General features: G+C 37.1%; 1 protein-coding gene across 1 annotated transcript in view; it reads right to left on the reverse strand.

The window, feature by feature from the left end:
* GBE1 (1,4-alpha-glucan branching enzyme 1) overlaps positions 1 to 18,835 on the reverse strand; it is a 171,847-nt gene that overhangs the window by 48,274 nt on the left and 104,738 nt on the right. The window contains exons 10-12 of the mRNA XM_086482469.1: positions 18,178 to 18,276; positions 14,011 to 14,121; positions 10,955 to 11,126 (exon numbers count right to left, since the gene is read on the reverse strand). Coding sequence (XP_086338595.1) covers positions 10,955 to 11,126; positions 14,011 to 14,121; positions 18,178 to 18,276 — 382 coding nt within the window. The remainder of the gene's footprint in view (positions 1 to 10,954; positions 11,127 to 14,010; positions 14,122 to 18,177; positions 18,277 to 18,835) is intronic.

An 18,835-nucleotide genomic window follows, 5' to 3' on the forward strand; every position in this document is an offset into this window, starting at 1 on the left:
TCATCTCTCCTTCTCTGATCAGTGTAAATCAGTGCTTTAGCACCAAGACGCTTGCAAGCATGACATATATTAAGATAAGAGAGTGCAGGCCCACGTTGTGATAAAAACAAACTCAGAAACAAGGTAACCTAGTATTTCAAACATACTTTTGCCATATAGAATATTTTCAGCAGTGCTTGCTAGTTGTTTTTGTTTTTTTTTTCTCCAAAAGAAAAAAGAAGATTGAATTATTAGGAAAGAGATAAAAAGCCATATGAAATTTTAAAATACACAGAAAAAATAGAGGGTTTTAAGGAATGAACTATTCACTACTCCTAAAGGTTTGCATAAAAGCTGCCTAAGTACAGCTAAATAGAACACAAGGAAGAAAGAAGCTCAAGATCACAAATGAAGGCTTACTGAAAATAGAATATACATTTACACAGTATTTTGGTACCTATAAATAGCTAGCATTCTCACTCTGCTAGCTTAGATGGAAGAAAAAAAAAAACCAACTGAGTTATGGAAGCCCATCCAGTTCAGACTTCTGCACTTTTCCCTTCAAGCAATATTATGTACAATTCCCCACTTTCTAAGATGGTGGCAGCCATTATGAACTAAAATAAATAACCAATCACAAAAATAAACAACGATAAAAAGAAAAGCTCAGCCTGAACCAAGTTTGTTTGTTCTTAAAAGGCCATATACACATACTTCTCCAGCCCTAGAGAGAGCACACACACAAAGGGCACCTATGCAGAACTTTACAGTAAGGGAAAAATAAAAAAGGCGTTTTAAGCGCACATCACAATCCCACGATCTGTACCTTTCACAAATTCAAGGAGTACAAGGAAAATGGTGGAAAGCATGCTGCTGATCCAATATTATACGTTAAAAACACAAAGACAAAGGTTGTGAGCTTAGAATGCACAAAAACCTGACCTGTATATAACACAACCATCAAGATGATTCAGGCTTTCCTGCAGTATTTTATTTTGTATCAATAGTTAGCTTGACCAAAAAAAACCCTGATGAGCTTAAGGGAGCTGTTTCATAGTTTAATAGGATTAATAGATTACTTCTAAATAATATCTGAAAAAAAATGCTAGTTAAGAAGCTATTCAATGTAAATACCTTGCTTGCAGGACCTGTTCTGAATTTCATAAAAAGATCTGAATACTGAACTATCCCAATTCAGTATAAGTTCTGGGCTTCTGTCTGTAAAAAGACTGTGCTAGTGCTCTTGGCTTTGTGAAAAACCCTCTGTTCTCTTTGTGATGTTGTCACTTGTCCTGTTTCTCCTCCAGCGCTGCACTTTTACGTAATACATTTAGAAAGAAGTAGCCTTTTATGTTCAACAAGACATTCCAACTCAAGAGGTACATGTTCTATTCACAAAAAAAAAAATTCTAACAAAATTAATTTTCTGTTCAGCCAAAACAAAGTCTACCCTCTTCCTAAACTCTTTCTAATTTACTCCACTATAAATTCCTCCTCTCCCTTCTTGAGAGCTTACTAAAATCAGTTCTACATTCATATACAAGATTAACGTCATAACACTTAACTTTAAAGAAAAACTAAAATACCTCATTTTCAATGTATTTTTATCGATTTCCATGAGCTCATAGAAATAATTTACCCTGAATTATGAACAGCAGTGCATTTTTTTTTAGTGGGAAAGACGAAGTGACTGTCCTGGGTTAATGGAGCCTGCAGCTCCACTCCAATACCAACCTGATTGCATGCCTCCTCCACCCCCACATTCTCCTGGTCTGCCTTCTACCTTGCATGCATTTCCTCCCTCCAAAACCTAAGTACCTCTCTATGACTGCTACTATATAAAATCATTTTTCCATTAAATCTCTTGACATATGGAAGCACATCAAACGGGTTAGAGTGCTTTCAGATTTTCTTTTTGTAAACCTCAACAAGGTTATAATAAATCACAACAGAAAAGTACTCCAAATCATGTAGTCTACACTTGCAGTGATAAATTCTAGTGACGTTTGAAGCCTGCATAGTTTTAAATTTCAAACTGAAGATCTCAAAAGACATCCGAGAGACAGATCAACATTTATAAAGGATGTTTTAATATGCTTTACTCTGCAGACTTTACTGCTTCTTTGAAAATTTGCACAGAGAATACCTTGCCTCTTGAAGATCAATGCAAATTCAATGACAATGTTGTTTAAATTCATATTCTAGTAAATTTCTGAGCGAGCATTGGATTGATAGCCTCAGAAAATTAAAACAATGAGCAGATTTTAAGCTAATAAATAGGGCTTGTGAAAATAAGATGTTCTTGAACTCATAAAGACATTTTTTTTTTTTAATTCCAATGTCATCACAGAAAGTGTTATCTCAGTTTAAACTACATTGATTTGTGGAATTAATGATACTACTGAGACAAACTCATTTCAAATTACCACAACTGCACACATTAAAATCCAAATCGAAATGTATGCCTAAGGATCTATTATTCAGACTTCACTAATATGAAATGTCACCTGCTCAGTCATGTCTCAAAACAACAATTCCTTAGTGAATAACATGTAGGGTTTAATTCTATTTGGCTCTGCATTGCCCAAAACCAATCTGAAAAAGAACAATGTGTTGCCAAAGGTAGGGTTGCTGATTAACAGATTCTTATGCATGCTCTTACACCAGCTCACTACAATTTCACGTTGCTCAATTACCTTATTGGGATGTAAAGGAAAACAGTTTGTGTAACACCTCTCTCTCTTTAAAAGGCAGCCTAGAAAGAGGAATTTTTTGCTCTTTGGTAGATGGTTTTGGACAAAATAGATCCATTTTTCTCTCAGCCATGCAAGTGCTAAGCCCCTTCCAGATTACTGAGTACAGACAAGACTGCAGAAAGTAAAACACAGCTGGGTGTGGTAAGAGGCTGCTGTAGCTTCCTTTCAGCATTGGAGGTTTCAGAAAGAAGTAGATTAAAACAAGTACTGCTAAATTATCAGAGTCAAAATTGTATGAAGTACAGTAAGCATTAAGGAGACAAAAGACAAAAGCTTTAACATTAACAACGTATTTACCGCTGTTTGAATGGGGCACGCTTGCCCTTTTTCCCTGCTCTTACACACAAAGTTCTTGCACAGATTTAGTTTTTACCATTTCAGCAGACATGTGGCATCGAGGAAATGAGTGGCTTCCTGTACTAAGCATGTCATTAGTGATGTTGATAATCTAGAAAATAAACATTACTTCTCTGCTTTGTGATAGGGCAGCAGCTACGTTCTGTGTGGAAAAACTACATGTTATTACATGAATTTACTGAAGAAGGTACAACAGAAGGGGAAAAAACCCAACAAACAAGCCTACTCTCTCTCAAAAAGACAAGTTATTATTTTTTTATAATCCAAATGTAGACCTGGATGTTGGATTCCAGTCTTATATATAGAACAACTTAACATATACATACAAAGCTGAAATATTTTTTTTCCTTCCTTTCAGTTTTGCACCACATCTTCCAACCAAGGACCCAGACTGTTAGACACAGGAGTCTACAGGTTAGCTATAGTAAGTATAGCCGGCCTATAATTCTGAATACATGCAGTGATAGACCAAATCTTCATGTGACCATAGGAAAGAACACATACATATCCCCAAAAGTGCTCTCTATTCAGAAGAGGGAACCAGCTAGATTTTTTTTTCTCTGAAAAGGCATTATGAACAAAATCAGCACACAAAGGCATTTCTACAAACATTACAATGTCAAGGCTTTTCTAAAGCCTTAATGGTTAACAAAGAGTTCATAGGATGAACCAAGTTTTATAAATTTTCTAGAATAATTACAATATATAACATTTTATAGCATTTTATGACTATATAAACAGAAAACATTTGAAGCGTTTCGTTTGAATCCAAGTTAGCAGCACAGAAAGTGGCTATAAGATGACTACACTTAATTGTTTACACACTTAATGAATCACTGAGCAAAGAAACTTTTTCAATATACATGCGTACATATATATAAAACTAACCTTTTAATATACTATCAAATTTACAAGAATTATCACACTTCCATACTAACATGCTAGAGTATTCTGTCCTCTACAAAAAGCTTAATTTTGGACAACATCTGAAGGCTAAGCCAGTTTCTTATGAACAAATACGTGCGTCTATATGCACAACTCCCAATAAATTCTAGAGAAATTTTTAAGACAGGGCTCTTGCTACAGTGTTTACATTCTGAATTAAAAAAGTAAATGAGTCAAAGTGAGGTAAACCTATTTAATTTTTAAATTTATTTGAATTCAAGGTGAAGAAACTGAAAACAAAATACGATTTATTCAGAATATTGTAGTCTTTAGATTTGTCTTTAACTATTGAGGGTTTTCTTCATAAAAGAAAACTAAGTAAAATTAGCTAGTGCCATGTGTATATAGTTTAATTACAGTTTACGGAAAAGAGTTTCTGAACTTTGTAGCTACTGAGGAAAAAAAGCCCCACAATTATGAAAGGGCAGAATAACAGCCTTGCAGAGTTAGAAATCCAGAAGATGTGAAAAAAGCTTTTCATAACAATATGACTCTGTCAATTTCTGTAAATTATACTTTTCAACACTCGAAAAGAGAAATTCCTCCAAAAACCTGTGCTGAAAGTGTAAAGTTATAATTTAGACAGCTGTTAGTGTGACTGTTCTTCAAAACAGCAATAAAGCAAAAATGAAGGCTGTCATACAAACAGAAATGGAACTAATTTCTAATATAACTTCAAGATATTTATTTTACAACTTCATTTATTATTTTTTTAGCAAACCCTCACATCACACAACTATTATATCAGTAGACCAGGTTATTTGCACTCACACATGGTGACAGAAAAGACGTTAGAAGTCTGAACTGTGAGCTGTACAAATCATACAAGATGCAAGACAACAGATGGGAGTCTTAAGAACAAAGCTTGAGAAATTAGCAGAAATCTTACTAACAGTATCATAATAGCTAAACGATGGTACTAAGCATAATTAAAAAAAAATCTGTAGTTCCCAGAATAACTTAACTCAGGCTTAAAAATCTAATCTCTTTATATCAGTAACAAACAACTGGAAAGCTACCCAACCTTTAAAAAAACCCCACCTTGACACTGAAACAAAATGTCAGAATGGCTTGATATACTACAAATCCACTCCACTGATAATACTGGATACCTACAGACTTAAAGCTTAGGAACAAACTAAGGGAACATCAGCATTGTTTTGAAAGAAAAAAGGAGCACCACACACAACAGCTACCTCAATTTAGATGATTCTCTCTCCTACTACGGAAAATCCTACCTGGATTTCAACCCATGAACACAGTTGGAGTGACTTGATTCTTGAGCAGTCCTGAGGATGCTGTTGACTATGAGGGCTTCTGATTCAAGGTTCCTGACTTGAGAAGCCACAGTGTAGACACCGATGCACCATCACATCTATAGACTGCTGTGAGTCACCATTTTATTTATGTATTTAAAGGACATACACACATGTACGAAGACTTCTTCCGTACCCTCTCAAGGAGGAAGCACCATCAACTCCCACAACAGACTTCTAGTATATGGACATACTTAATTTGTGAAGAGAAGGTGGGACACAATGCAAATTAGATAGATTTGTGTGTGTGGCTTAGTTTTAAGTTATGAGACAGTCTTCTAATTGTTTTTTCGACCAGTCACTCTAATGTGCTTTGAGCAAGTGTAGAAATTAGTTTGTTTCAATCAACTCTAACCGAACACAAAATATTAACAGTTTGCACCTCTAGACCTTCCGTACGAGACTATCAAAGCAATTAATGATGACTAATCCATACATTTGGATTCTTCCCCCTGCCACTGCCTGCCCCAAGTTGTGAGTGGAAGCATAGGGGGTACTACACCACAAAGTTGTAGGTGGTCTATCACTACAGGACAAGAAGTCTATGCCAAACTGTAGGTAAGATTTCGCATTACACCATTCTTGTTTTCTACCTTAAAACGAAGATAATTGTTTCTGTAAGACTGCCATGAAATTAAAGCACCTGGTAGAACTGGCAGCACAGAAAGCACATTTGCCAGGTATACTTGGGCAAGCATATGAAGAAGGGTGACTTCAAACTACATACCCTAATCCATAGTTTCTACCAACTCAGTACTTCAAGGTTGTTTATCAAAAGGAGTTGACTGAAGGGAGCTAGTTTAAAAAGAATTTGCTCTTCCAAGGTCATTGTTTAGGTCATGATCTAAAAAGTCACACTAACCAGTGCACAGGAGTAAGAAGCGTTAGAAAGTATACAGAAAAAGAGTGCAAAAATTCAAAGTTATTTGCTTGCAACATGCCTAAGAAAACAAAACCCCCTAGGTTTCAGCTAAATATCCTTGTTCTTGATACAATTTTTTTTATCTAGAATAGGCAGCGATAAAAGTAGTATTTTGGATTCTGTTTGAAGTAACATTCCCATTTAAATTGTAAGCTACGTCATACCTTTTTTATTTCAAATTTTTAATTAATATTCTTAAAGTAAATTGTATGCATATTTCCCACACTGATACTGGTGCTACTTATACAGTTCTTGCACCATTCCTTGTTTGTCCACATATTTTCAAAAGCCTTATGTTAAAAAATTCCTTAGTTTAAAAACAAATAAATGAAAAAAAAAAAAGCTAAGTTTCTCTCTCCAAAATACTCAAAGGAATAGACACATTTTATTTTATTTTAAAGGGCAAAGAGAACAAGGTCTCATCATACCAAAACACTAGAGAAGAAACTGCTTTAGTGCATCAAAAAAAAACCCCTGAACAGAGAGAAAGCAGAGGACCTACTGTGTAACAAGAGGGAAACGGAAGCTTTACAGATAAACTTGGTATTAGTGAAACAGAGGTAAATGTCAACCCATACAGTAACACCATCAGTCAATGCTCATGATTGCAAAAAATGTTCTAGTCACTGCAAATCACTTTCTAACATCCACATGTAAAAAAAAAAAATGTTGTTTTGCAGGGAGAGAGACTTGGTCTCTGGAGTCCTAATTAAGAGTTGGTTTACTATAGAAAAGTCATAAAAAGTAGTGCTAGAGGTTCAGGTAGGAACTAATCTCCATTTAAATCAATAGATTTGAGTTTAAGCCAATTACAAATGAAGAAGGAAGCAAGAAAATGATTGCTGGCAAGCTGAAAAGCAAGACCCTACAGTGGTTTAAAACAGTAAATATTTGTGCTATGAATGATCCCAAGGACTCTGAATGTTATTTAAGGCCCCTTGGACTAGATCTTATGCCTATTTTGGGCAAGAAAGTAGGTACCCTTCCCTGTCTGAATCTAGACAGACAAACAGATGTATCTTGCAAGGTAAGGAGAGAACATGGAAACAAAATTCACTGAAGAACTGGCACAGCTCTTTCACATGTCCTGCAGGGTTTCCCTAAGGGCAGGGCACAGGCAACAAGCAAGAGAATACAAAAAGAACATTTAAAGGAATGGAACAATTACAGTCATCTACAGCTTTTCTTCAGGGACAGGATTGAAAATTAAGCCGAAAGAAAATGAAGGGACATACAGACAGAACAGTTTTGTAGTTCAACTATTATTTTCAGGAAATGTCTTTACATTGAGGTTAAGCATTGTCCAGCAGGTAACAACAGTGGTTGCTTTATTTTCAAGGTGAGATCAGAAGATTCCTGCAGTATCCTATAAGTCTTATAACAACTTCTATTCGCCCTTGTTTAGCAATTGAGGAAGTAGGCTCATATCTTACACCTTTTTGTTACATTGTAAGGGGTTAAATTGACAATAAAGAATTTCAGTGAGATACACGGTTTTCATTTTGGATTTGTTTTCAAATCCTCATATTAGAGAAGGCAAAGATCCATGTCTCCAAATATTTTTCCACATACTTTACTGGTTTTAATTACGTTATTAGATGCATGTTGCATTTCAATATCAGTACAAAAAAAAAAAAAAAAAACACCACACTTCAGTACGAAGAGGGGCTTTTTCATCATTTCCAACAAAAAAAATACTTCCACTATTTAATACAGGCACACACTGTGAATGCTTGGGGCTTTCTCTTTAAGTGTCATTTAAGTTCAGACAATCAGATGTGTATTATCTATGTCAACATCTTTGTGGAAGCTTAGCTGTGGATGAGGAAACCCTTAAAGAAGCATGACCTGTGCCCCTACTAAAGCACTGTGCAGAAGAACTTGTATTTTTTGTGATTTGCTAAAGTCATATGACATCTTCTGACCAGTACTGGCCAGTCTCAGTATTGAGATAGAAGTATCTGTCTAAAACAGGAGCTGGGTTGAACAAACTACAGCTACATTAGGGTTGTTGCTCCCAACCTGCTTTGAAAGCAGAGCATTTAGACACAGCACAAGTTTCAAAACAATTGCTACTTTTTTACTATTACTATTAAACAAACTAGCCTTCCAGAGTGTTCATTTACTACAGCAGGACATTTATCATTGTCATGCTCGTTTTCAGCCAAGCATATGGAGTTTTTCTCTTTCTGGGTTAAGCCTTCCATACCAGATGGGCACATGAAGCCCCAGAGACTACTTGCAAAGCTGCACAGAAAACTGAAATACAGACCAGGGCAAAGAGTGCTCCCAATGGTTTGCATTAAGAGGGAACTGATTTACTGAAATGACAAAACTTTCTTATTCATATTTAACTTTGCATACATCATTGATTGCCTATACCAGGATAAAAGTAATTGAGAAGGAAAATAAAAGCCGTCAGTGAAAATTCAACATCCAGAAACACAAAAAATAACAACTTCCAGGATTTTTGCAGTGGTTTCTTACAGATACCTTTAAGGAGGACAGTGTGAAAAGTGAGAAAGACAGGAGAAAGCCACTCAGTGGTCAATGATGCACAACTTCTCCCAACAGGAATCTGCTTCCAGGTATGGAGTACAAGTGATACTCCAACACAGGTGTAATTAAATATTATTCCAGATCTTCAAAGAGAAATTCCAGGATACATCTGAGAACACAGATTTCCACTCTTGACACAACATTTTTTAGAAGTGGTTTGTTTTTCCTTAAGAAGAGCACAGCATTGAGAAAGTGGCATGTTGCTTTAGTGTCTTGTTTTCAGAAAAAGAAGGTACAAGACATTTATGGATGGACCTAGGAAAGCATACAGGCACCTGGAGTGCCTTCTCCAGGTGTTGTGAAAGGAGATTTCCACTCCTCTCCCCACCCCACAGGAGGCTTCTCTTCCTCACCCTCAACATTCACTCAAAACTGAAAGTTAAAGAACTTACTTGTCACTGTATTTGCTTAACTAGATAGCAAGCTGCAACGTGAATTTTAAGTACACCAGGCTGCAAGCATTCTGAGTTTACATGTTTTCTCCCCCCACATCTATTACACTCTTTTCACCTTTCACATATAGCAAACTACAATATAGTTACTGAAACATTTGCAGTACTCAAGGATACACAATATTAATTGCTCAAATGAACCTGCATCGACACATTGGATTTAACATGTCACACTGAATTACTGACCATTTTTCTAACCTTATCAAGTCAATCCGGGGCAGAGACATCTGCAGTTTAGCTGGCGTGTTTTTTAAACACCTGCTTCCTTAACTATCATAGTATCACCAATTTGAACAGAAGTGCATACATCATACCTTGCACATTTTGGTGCCTGACTACACACTTCATAAATATTTATTTCATTAACTCTTCTTCACTCTTGGGAAAAATTTCTGCATTTTATTGGAAACAATAGTTTTACTAGTATACCATATACTGAATTAATTTGTTCTGTAGTGAAGTTGCTTTAATGAAGAAAACTCACAAACATGGTATTTTTTGAGTGTTCTAATACCAAGGAAGAGAACATGTATCAGTACAGACATACTTAAATCAAATGCCACCATTTCCTTACTAATGTTCTCCATTTTTTAAATTAGAATAATACATTTTAAATATACTGTCATGGAAGAAGGGCAACACACATTCAAGAATTCCCTTTAACTTGATAATACAAAATATTTAACAGTAGAAGTTGAAGGCAATATTAGGCTAAAATGTCTATAGTTTTCAAGTGTTTTCACTGTCAGAAAACTGAGATGGTCATTTACAGCATGCTTTCAGCCTTTTTTGCCCCATGAGACTATCGCAACTGCCATACAGAATTTGTCACACCACATTACAGAATTGTGATTTTTACTATAAAGGATTATTTTGCAAAGAAATTAAGGACCGTGACTACGGTAAAGAGCACCAAGCATAAATAGCTTCAGCATTTTGTATAAAACTAAGAACAACATTCAAGATGACTATGTGGAACTGTAACTTGCTCATTAAATGAGATTAACTATTGGATGTTCTTGTAGCAATAGCACGTAGGACGCAATGCAACAGTTATATTTTACAGCTTATGAACAAAAAGAAAGTATTACTATTTCCTTGTTTAGACAGCAGGATGTACCTCCTATCTCTATGATTTGTCCTTGCCTACCTCATTAAGCCCCTGCTCTTCACTGAGAAGCAACGAAATATAAATCAACTAATTCCAGATTACTTCCTGACAATAACTTAAATAAGCACAGAACTATCTTTAGTAAATTCACTGTTACCCTAAAAAGTTTAGGAGAGTAGAACAACAGAGACAAAAACCAACCCAGCTGTGTAAGGCAAGGCTCACCACCTGACAAACTTGCAGAACAATAATTACAATACTAGTCTGAGTTGTAAATCAGAGTAACCTGAACTAGAGCTTAGCACATTTAGCACATTAACACAAAGTTATTTCTGCTACAATTAGGAAGCACATTGATTTTATTTTCTTGTCTTATAATATATCTTACAAACAGAAAAACAATGCATGCTACCTTTTGTACTAAACGAAGCACTTATGCTCCCAACTTCAGCATTGTGATAAATACTGTGGATGTAAGATGATGTCAGATCATTTTGTTTCCCTGCCATGCATTCTGTAGATGAGAAAATGAAAGGCTTGTTCCTAAGATTACTTACCCATGAAGTTCAGATAGCTCTCTCCTCCAAGTGCATGAGTAATGAGACGAATCATTTTATGAAGCTGTATTCCACGATCAATAACTGGAGTAAGAGGCGAGAGCACACTCATGTTTGTATACATCTCTGCATCCATCAGTCGGAACGCCAACGTCTTATCACCAACAAGCGCCTAGAACAGTTCAAAAAAAAAAGTGAAGAAAAACCTCGGGTGTACCAGAAATGTTTCTAATATAGAGCACCTACTTTAAAAAAAAAAAAAAAAAAATTGTAAGGACTTAGAAGACTGACGAGGAGTTAAGGACATGGCTCCGTGTGCACTAGTCCCTATTCCCAAAGAAAACATCCTGCCATTGCCAATGATCATCAGGTCACAGTGACCCTAGCTTCTGAGTACTGCAACTTTGTATTGTGTGATGTGTAATATGTGCACATGATATACATAATCTGCTGCCAAAAAGAGAAAGTACGTAAATTGAGGGAGGGACATCCCTGAGCTGAGCCTCCGGTGAATGCCACAGACCCGACCGTCTATTTTCCCCTTGCAACCCTCCATGTGGTTATCTGGGCCCCTCACACTGACTGGAGTATGTGATCAACAAACTAACAGCTGTCTAACCCCTGTTGCGGTCCTGCATTTCACCTGATGGGATCGAACTGCACAATTACTTCCGAGAACATTTTGCCTACAGATATCAAACATGAAATGTTAGCGTCAACTCAATAAGCCACAAGTGACCTACCATTTTGGAACATTTATAGAAAACACAGAAAATAAGAAAACAAACATCTCAGGTAAAGTTCCCGGGATGTAGAAATAAAAGGCTATTAACAACACTCCGGATTTAGAGATGCAGAGTGAGTATAAAACATTCATTTATACGCAATCAAGAATGTGACTGATTTTCTGTGATTTGACACAAGAGAGAAAAAAAACCTAGTAATTCTGTCTAAAAAAAACCAGTGACTGAATCACTAATTTGCTAGCGCTTACTGTTACTTGAGAAAGGCCATACAAAAGCTATGTAACAAAAATTATTCTAATATAACAGCATGCAGGTAGCTGAAAACATTTTGGAGTGTTTGTATGTAAATAGTTATTTTTTGTTCAATTATCCCAATTCTCATTTTATACTCTAGCAAGAAAGCTCACTAGATTCCAGAGAGATGGATGAGTTGTAGACAGGTCTACCTGAAAAACACCATTAGTTTTCTAACTAACAATATTACTGCCTATACAGACTATTTCCTCAAATAAAAAATAATTGTGGGTTTTTTTTTTTAAAAATCCTATGCACAATGGCAAGACCGAAGACTGCAATCAACAACTGCAGGGAACAACTCTTCTCTGGATGCAAGAAGTAGCATTTGTTAATATTTGCTAATCTTTCCATTCAACAAAAAGGTAAATGTTCCCTATTCATGTTTTCTATGCCAGTTGTGATTTTATCAACTGTTATTCTTCCACCTTCAACAATCTCTTTTTCTACCCTAAAGAGTCCTAGTCTATTTAGTTTTCTTCTTATGAAAATCAGTCTACACCTGCTATTACTCTTAGAACTCTGTCACAGCATTTTTTCCAGTTATGCTGTATATCCTTTGAGATACAGGACCGAATCTGCCTCCAACATTCAAGATGCACACAAGCCACGAAAGACTACAGTGGCATACTGATTTTGCTCTTTGCTCTCCATTCCATTTAGATTCCAATACTGTATCTGCTTTTTTTTTTTTTTTTGACAGCTATTAGCATTGAGCTGCTATTTTCACCCACTTATAACCACAAAGCCCTGTATTCTGACTGGTAATAGTCAGCTTGTAGCCCATTATGTAAGAAACTAGAATTGTTTCAGCCCCTCATGTGCATCACTTCAAGTATCTTCAGTCTGAATTTTATTCTACACTCCTATTTTGTTTCTCTATCCTACTTCTCACATATCATCCTATGTATGGTTGCAATTGTCGGCTATTTTTTTTCAGTTCAAAATAAATACATCTTCTTCTCAAGTATAAGACAAAAATACATAGTGATACGGAAAACAACTCAATTGATAAAATCCAGCATGAAATAAGAGAACAGCAACAGTAATGTTATACGTCATGCCTTTGGATGAAGAATCAGCTCTTATAAAAGCAAATAATCACAGAATAATATGCATCTCCAAGTAATACCTGAAGTTTCTTACCAGGATTGGGACTCTTCTCTCATGCCTTAGTGAACAATGTGTAACAGTCTCTGAGATAAGAATGTAAATAGGTACACAAAATGAAGTTGATGAACTCAGAATTTTCTTTCTAAAGTACAACATAGGCCTTGTTTTGGACACTTGTGTTGACTTCCGTTATAGAAGGTATGGCAAATAGAGTATCAACCTCTATTATATAAAGGAAAGTGTTGAAGGTAGGTTACCTAAATCTTTTATCAGAAAAAGGATGTAAGTTCTTAATTTTAAAATTCTCAACAAATGTGTTTTCTGATTCTTCAGAAACAACCATTACAAAGATTGTGGGAGATGAGTGTTATCCAAACTCATCATTACTTTTTCATTTTTCCCATATACAGAGCCATTACAATTGCTGTGTTTTGAACCAATCTGTTAAAGAAGGTTTAATTTAGATCTCAAAAGAGGATGTTTGCAATCCTTCTGGAGAGGAAACATTTTCTTGAGGGGAATACAACAGTCACAAACACTGATTCAGCAAACAAATTGTGATATTGTTTATGCTTATCATAAATAGTGCTCCAGCTTACTTTATGGAAACCAGGTTTTCAAAAGTTTGGATTATATGCCTTCTATTACAGGCAGGCAAAAAAAGAAGTTAGGACTCATTTCCTAAAAAGAAAAATGAAAAAACAACAACACCCACCCACTCAAAGCAGGATTCCATTATTAAAAAGGATCAAACAGAAAAAACAAGCAGTAGTCCAGATCCACCTATCTCTGAAATTGTTGCGTATCCTTCTCAACTCTTTCCTCACTTTTAGAAACCAAAACCCATCAAACCTCTAAACCTCATTGTTTACTTGCTTATATATAAACAAACAAGTAAAATACCTGGTCATGACTCTCTGCATATGCAATGTATTTTTCTTCATACCGTCTATTTGTTAACGTATGCACAATATTGCCCATATTCCAGTCTTCATCTTTCAGCTCCTTAATTATCTGCAGAAATAAAGGAAAGATCATGCTACTCCCACTAAAAGCACGTTAATACCTTTCTTCGTTATCTTGGCACAGAAATTTCCAATAGATTGTGAACTCTATTACTTGAACTTCTCCTGTTCTCCAGTTTTGAAGCAATGACCTTTCTCTGATAATCCAAAGACATTTTTTTTCTTTTGAATTCCACTATGTAAATATAATAACTAGAACACTTTGTTTCTCCTGCACTTCCACGTACAAGCATGGGCAAGAGGACTTGCCATCTATCACACGAAACCTCTGATGCAGTGGGCAATGTTATTTATAGCTGCAAAAAAACACTGCACCAAAAACCGTGAAGAAATATGCGGGCACACACCTGCCTACACACGACATTGAAAGAAGTCCTGTATTTCGAGCAGCCCTGGCATATGGCAGCTTCCCACTATAGCTTAACCACTGGGCTGTGAGGTGGAGAATGAATCATTGCAAGACAGCACTATGCCATTGTCATGAAGCACACAACAACACGAGAAGGTGCTTAGCACAGGGACTTGCACATTCCCCTGAGCTGTGAATTCCCAGTCAGTTCCAGACCACAGTTTCAATGCCAAAGCTTTGTAAGGCATTACATTTTTTGCCATGATAGCTCCTAAATTTTAGCAATTTTAATTAGATCACATCCTGATTTTTCGTAATTTTAATTAGATTGCATCAACAGGAATCTGCCTCATACAACACTATTTCCTCCCTCTTCTACATCTAGCCCAATTTCAGTGTTAGTCCTTTCTTTCTTTCTATAGTAATTCATAGAGCTCCATTGATAACTACAACTTAAATACATATACATAAATATATCGACAAACTGATAAAAAGGCAGTAACACTGAGATGGTTGATATGATGCTGTAAAATTTAACATTCTGATTGTAACTGGCCATGTACTCCTAAACAGCCTTTTTTTTTTTTTTACTCCATAAATTCTGTCTCTGAACACTTTCAGGTCCCTACGCAGCATCGTATTATGTACTACATCTACCTTTAATATGAACTAGCACAGTCACTGTTATGACAAACAGCTTGTCTTACTTTTACAGATACCTCAAAATTAGTTCCCTAAGGAAGGAACCCTGGAGATCCTTCAGTTTTAAAACTGATCTTGGGAAGCTGCCCTGAAAACTTGCTATTGAACAGATACATACTTAGAAGCTGGAGAGAATTAAAAGAAATCATGCTTGACCAATCAGATAGCCTTCTATGATGGCATGACTGCCTGGGTAGACAAGGGGAGAGCAGTGGACGTCGCCTACTTAGACTTCAGCAAAGCCTCTGACACCGTCTCCCATCACATCCTCATTGGCAAGCTCAGAGAGTGTGGGTGAGATGAGTGGACAGTGAGGTGGATTGAGAACTGGCTGAAGGACAGAGCTCAGAGTCGTGATCAATGGCGCTGAGTCCAGTTGGAGGCCCGTGGCTAGCGGTGTTCCCCAGGGGTCAGTACTGGGTCCAGTCTTGTTCAACACATTCATCAATGACCTGGATGAAGGGACAGAGTGCACCTGCAGCAAGTTTGCTGATGACACAAAACCATGAGGAGTGGCTGACACACCAGAGGGCTGTGCTGCCATTCAGTGAGACCTGGACAGGCTGGAGAGCTGGGTGGAGAGTAACCTAATGAGGTTCAATAAGGGCAGGTGTAGGGTCCTGCACCTGGGGAGGAATAACCCCATGCACCAGTGCAGGCTGGGGGTCGACCTGCTGGAGAGCAGCTCTGCAGAGAAGGACCTGGGAGTCCCGGGGGACAGGAAGTTGACCATGAGCCAGAAATGTGCCCTTGTGGCTCAGAAGGCCAATGGCATGCTGGGGTGCATTAAGAAGAGTTCAGCCAGCAGATCAAGGGATGCTATCCTCCCCCTCTACTCTGCCCTGGTGAGGCCACATCTGGAGTCTGTGTCCAGTTCTGGGCTCCCCAGTTCAAGAAAGACAGGGAGCTACTGGATAGAGTCCAGCAGAGGGCTACGAGGATGGTTTGGGGACTGGAGCATTAGGGGACAGGCCAAGAGGCTGAACAAGACAGAGAGGGGACCTTATCAATGCTTATAAATACCTAAAGGGCAGGTGTCAAGAGGACGGGGGCAGGCTCTTCTCAGTGGTGCCCAGCGACAGGACAAGGGGCAACGGGCACAAACTTGAACACAGAAGGTTCCATCTAAACATGAGGAAAAACTTCTTTACTCTGAGGGTGACAGAGCACTGGAACAGGCTGCCCAGGGAGGTTGTGGAGTCTCCTTCTCTGGAGATATTCAGAACCTGCCTGGATGTGTTCCTGTGCGACCTGCTCTAGGTGGTCCTGCTCTGGCAGGGGGTTTGGACTAGATGATCTCCAGAGGTCCCTTCCAACCCCTAACATTCTGTGATTCTGTGAGAGCAAGCAGCCTAGGACAGTTTCATATCAGCTGATAGATTCTGTTTCTAAACTTTTCCCTTTCAATTCTTCCAGCTTTATTTTTATTTCAAGAAATGCAGTAACAAACTATGTGCATCACCTCTTTCTCTAACTCAAGGTCTTCTGTTGTGGTTGCTTATTTACAGCTTCCTTAGCTAGAAGCTTCCTGCCTGCATCACCCTATGGCCTTATACAATTGATACATCCCTAAATGACAGTAGTCTGCTGGCAAACAGCCTAGACTATCACAGCTGAATTTACACTCAACATCCCACCAGTGTGCCAAGCTGTTGTCCCACGTTAAGTACAGGCTTAGGCTGGAAGATACATTTCTCCGGTTAAAGAACACAACTTACTGCAGGATAGCTACGTTTCCTCTCAAGAGTACTGCAAATTAAATTAAGCAGACTACATCAGAGACTGCTAAAATAGATCATCCACCTTTTGCCCTTTTAAAATTCTACAGTCTTTTTTTCTTTGTAATATGAACTTGGCCACTTACATTTTGCCTACCTAAGAAATTGCTCACCTATGCCTGTCCTAAAGTGCAGTAAGGAAGTTGAAGGTGTAAGGAAAAAAAAGAAAGCCAACACAACAAGGTGGTTTTTGTTACTACAAAAGTGTGAGCCCTCGCTGCTTTCCAGAATCTAAATTACGCACTCCAAAGTTTAATGATGCTCTCCCTGTTGGAAAAGCTGGCAAGTTTGTCTTGTGAATGAAAAGAGGTTTGAAAACTGGTTTTCAATCAGCGCTCCACCTCCTAGTTACAAAAGTGAAAGATGCTAAAGCTAAGTTAATTTGCGTTTTATTTCAAGCTACTCAGTATATTTATTGAAGCATTAATGCTCATATAAAACATTTATTGTTTTCAGATCATCATGATAGCCTGAGGGATTTGGATGCAATCTTCTATCTAACTGAAAAATATTCTCCAAAACATTAGTAGAAGCCTTTTGAGATCATTTAATGTTTTATTCCTTTTCTCACGATTCTCTGTATTAAGGTGATTTAAATCCTTATTGTAGTCAGTGTTTATTAGTATATTATTGTTCTTGAAGAGCATTTACAGATTTTTATTATTCTTTTTGTATAACCCCACTGTACCAATTGCTGGTGTTTGTATCATTCAGTTATGTTTACTTTGGTTTAACTTTCAGCTTTGTCTGTATTCAATGTCAATTACTATGTCCAATTTCAGGAGGGTTTGTTGAAAGTTTTTGAGGTGTTTTAGGTTTTGGGTTTGTTTTTTTTTTTTTTTATACTCACATGCATCTGGTGAACTTGTCATCTACCTGTTCACATTTGATATATACTACACTTTCTATAGCTGCTACAAGACACAGGTTATTTCAAACTAATTGAGTCTATGCATTTTACAAAGAATACAAGTATCAGCCAGAACACAAAGAACAGCCCCTAAACCTACTGGTCTTCTGAAACCTACATGATATCTGACAGCTCATTTCAGACACTGATACCTGTGCTCAGGCCTGTCAGAATTTACTTTAACAGGACATTAACAAGAGAGAGACTAAAACTTGTCAGTAGGATTCAAAAGTGGTTTTGTGTATGTCCAGATAGAAAAATATCCCACTTTCAAAAGCAGAACATACTTTTAAAATAAGTTCTCACCTGTATCCACTTATCTGGAATAGCCATGGCTAGTCGATAATCAAAACCCCCTCCGCCCTCTGCAACAGGACGACAAAGAGCCGGCATTCCAGAAACATCCTTAAAATAAAATAATAATTAAAAAAAAAAGTCATTTGCATAGCATTGCAATTACTAGTTCACATTTTCTACCTTACAGTAATACTTCTATACAAACAGTCTGTAAAGTAGAAACAGCTTCACAGATCGACCTGGGTAAGAGAAAATAAGTAAATAAATAAAACCAGTGAGTGATTACTACACCCAGATTTGCTCTTTGATTACAAAAGTTACAAAAGCATTATGACTTTTCTCAAAGACTGTACTACAAAATAATGCAGTAGATATTTCAGGGGAGAAGAGGCCTCAGTAGACGCAGAATTTGAAATAATTAGCTCTCCTGAGCTCCAAGTAATCAATAGAAAGCTGTCAACAAAAGACAAATTAAACCTTCATTTTGTTTATTGATATTTTGCATAAAGAATGGCATAAAAAAAGAGGCTGAATACCAAGTACACTAAGGAAGAGAAAAAAATAAAAACCAAACCCCAACCATCTCTTTTCCTAAATCCACAAAACTAGAACTGTTGATCCAGCTAGCCCTGGAAAGTGACATACTCCTACTACACAGTTTTCCAGT

This window comes from Leptosomus discolor, chromosome 1 (genome assembly GCF_034619465.1).
Source record: "Leptosomus discolor isolate bLepDis1 chromosome 1, bLepDis1.hap2, whole genome shotgun sequence".
NCBI lineage: Eukaryota > Metazoa > Chordata > Aves > Leptosomiformes > Leptosomidae > Leptosomus > Leptosomus discolor.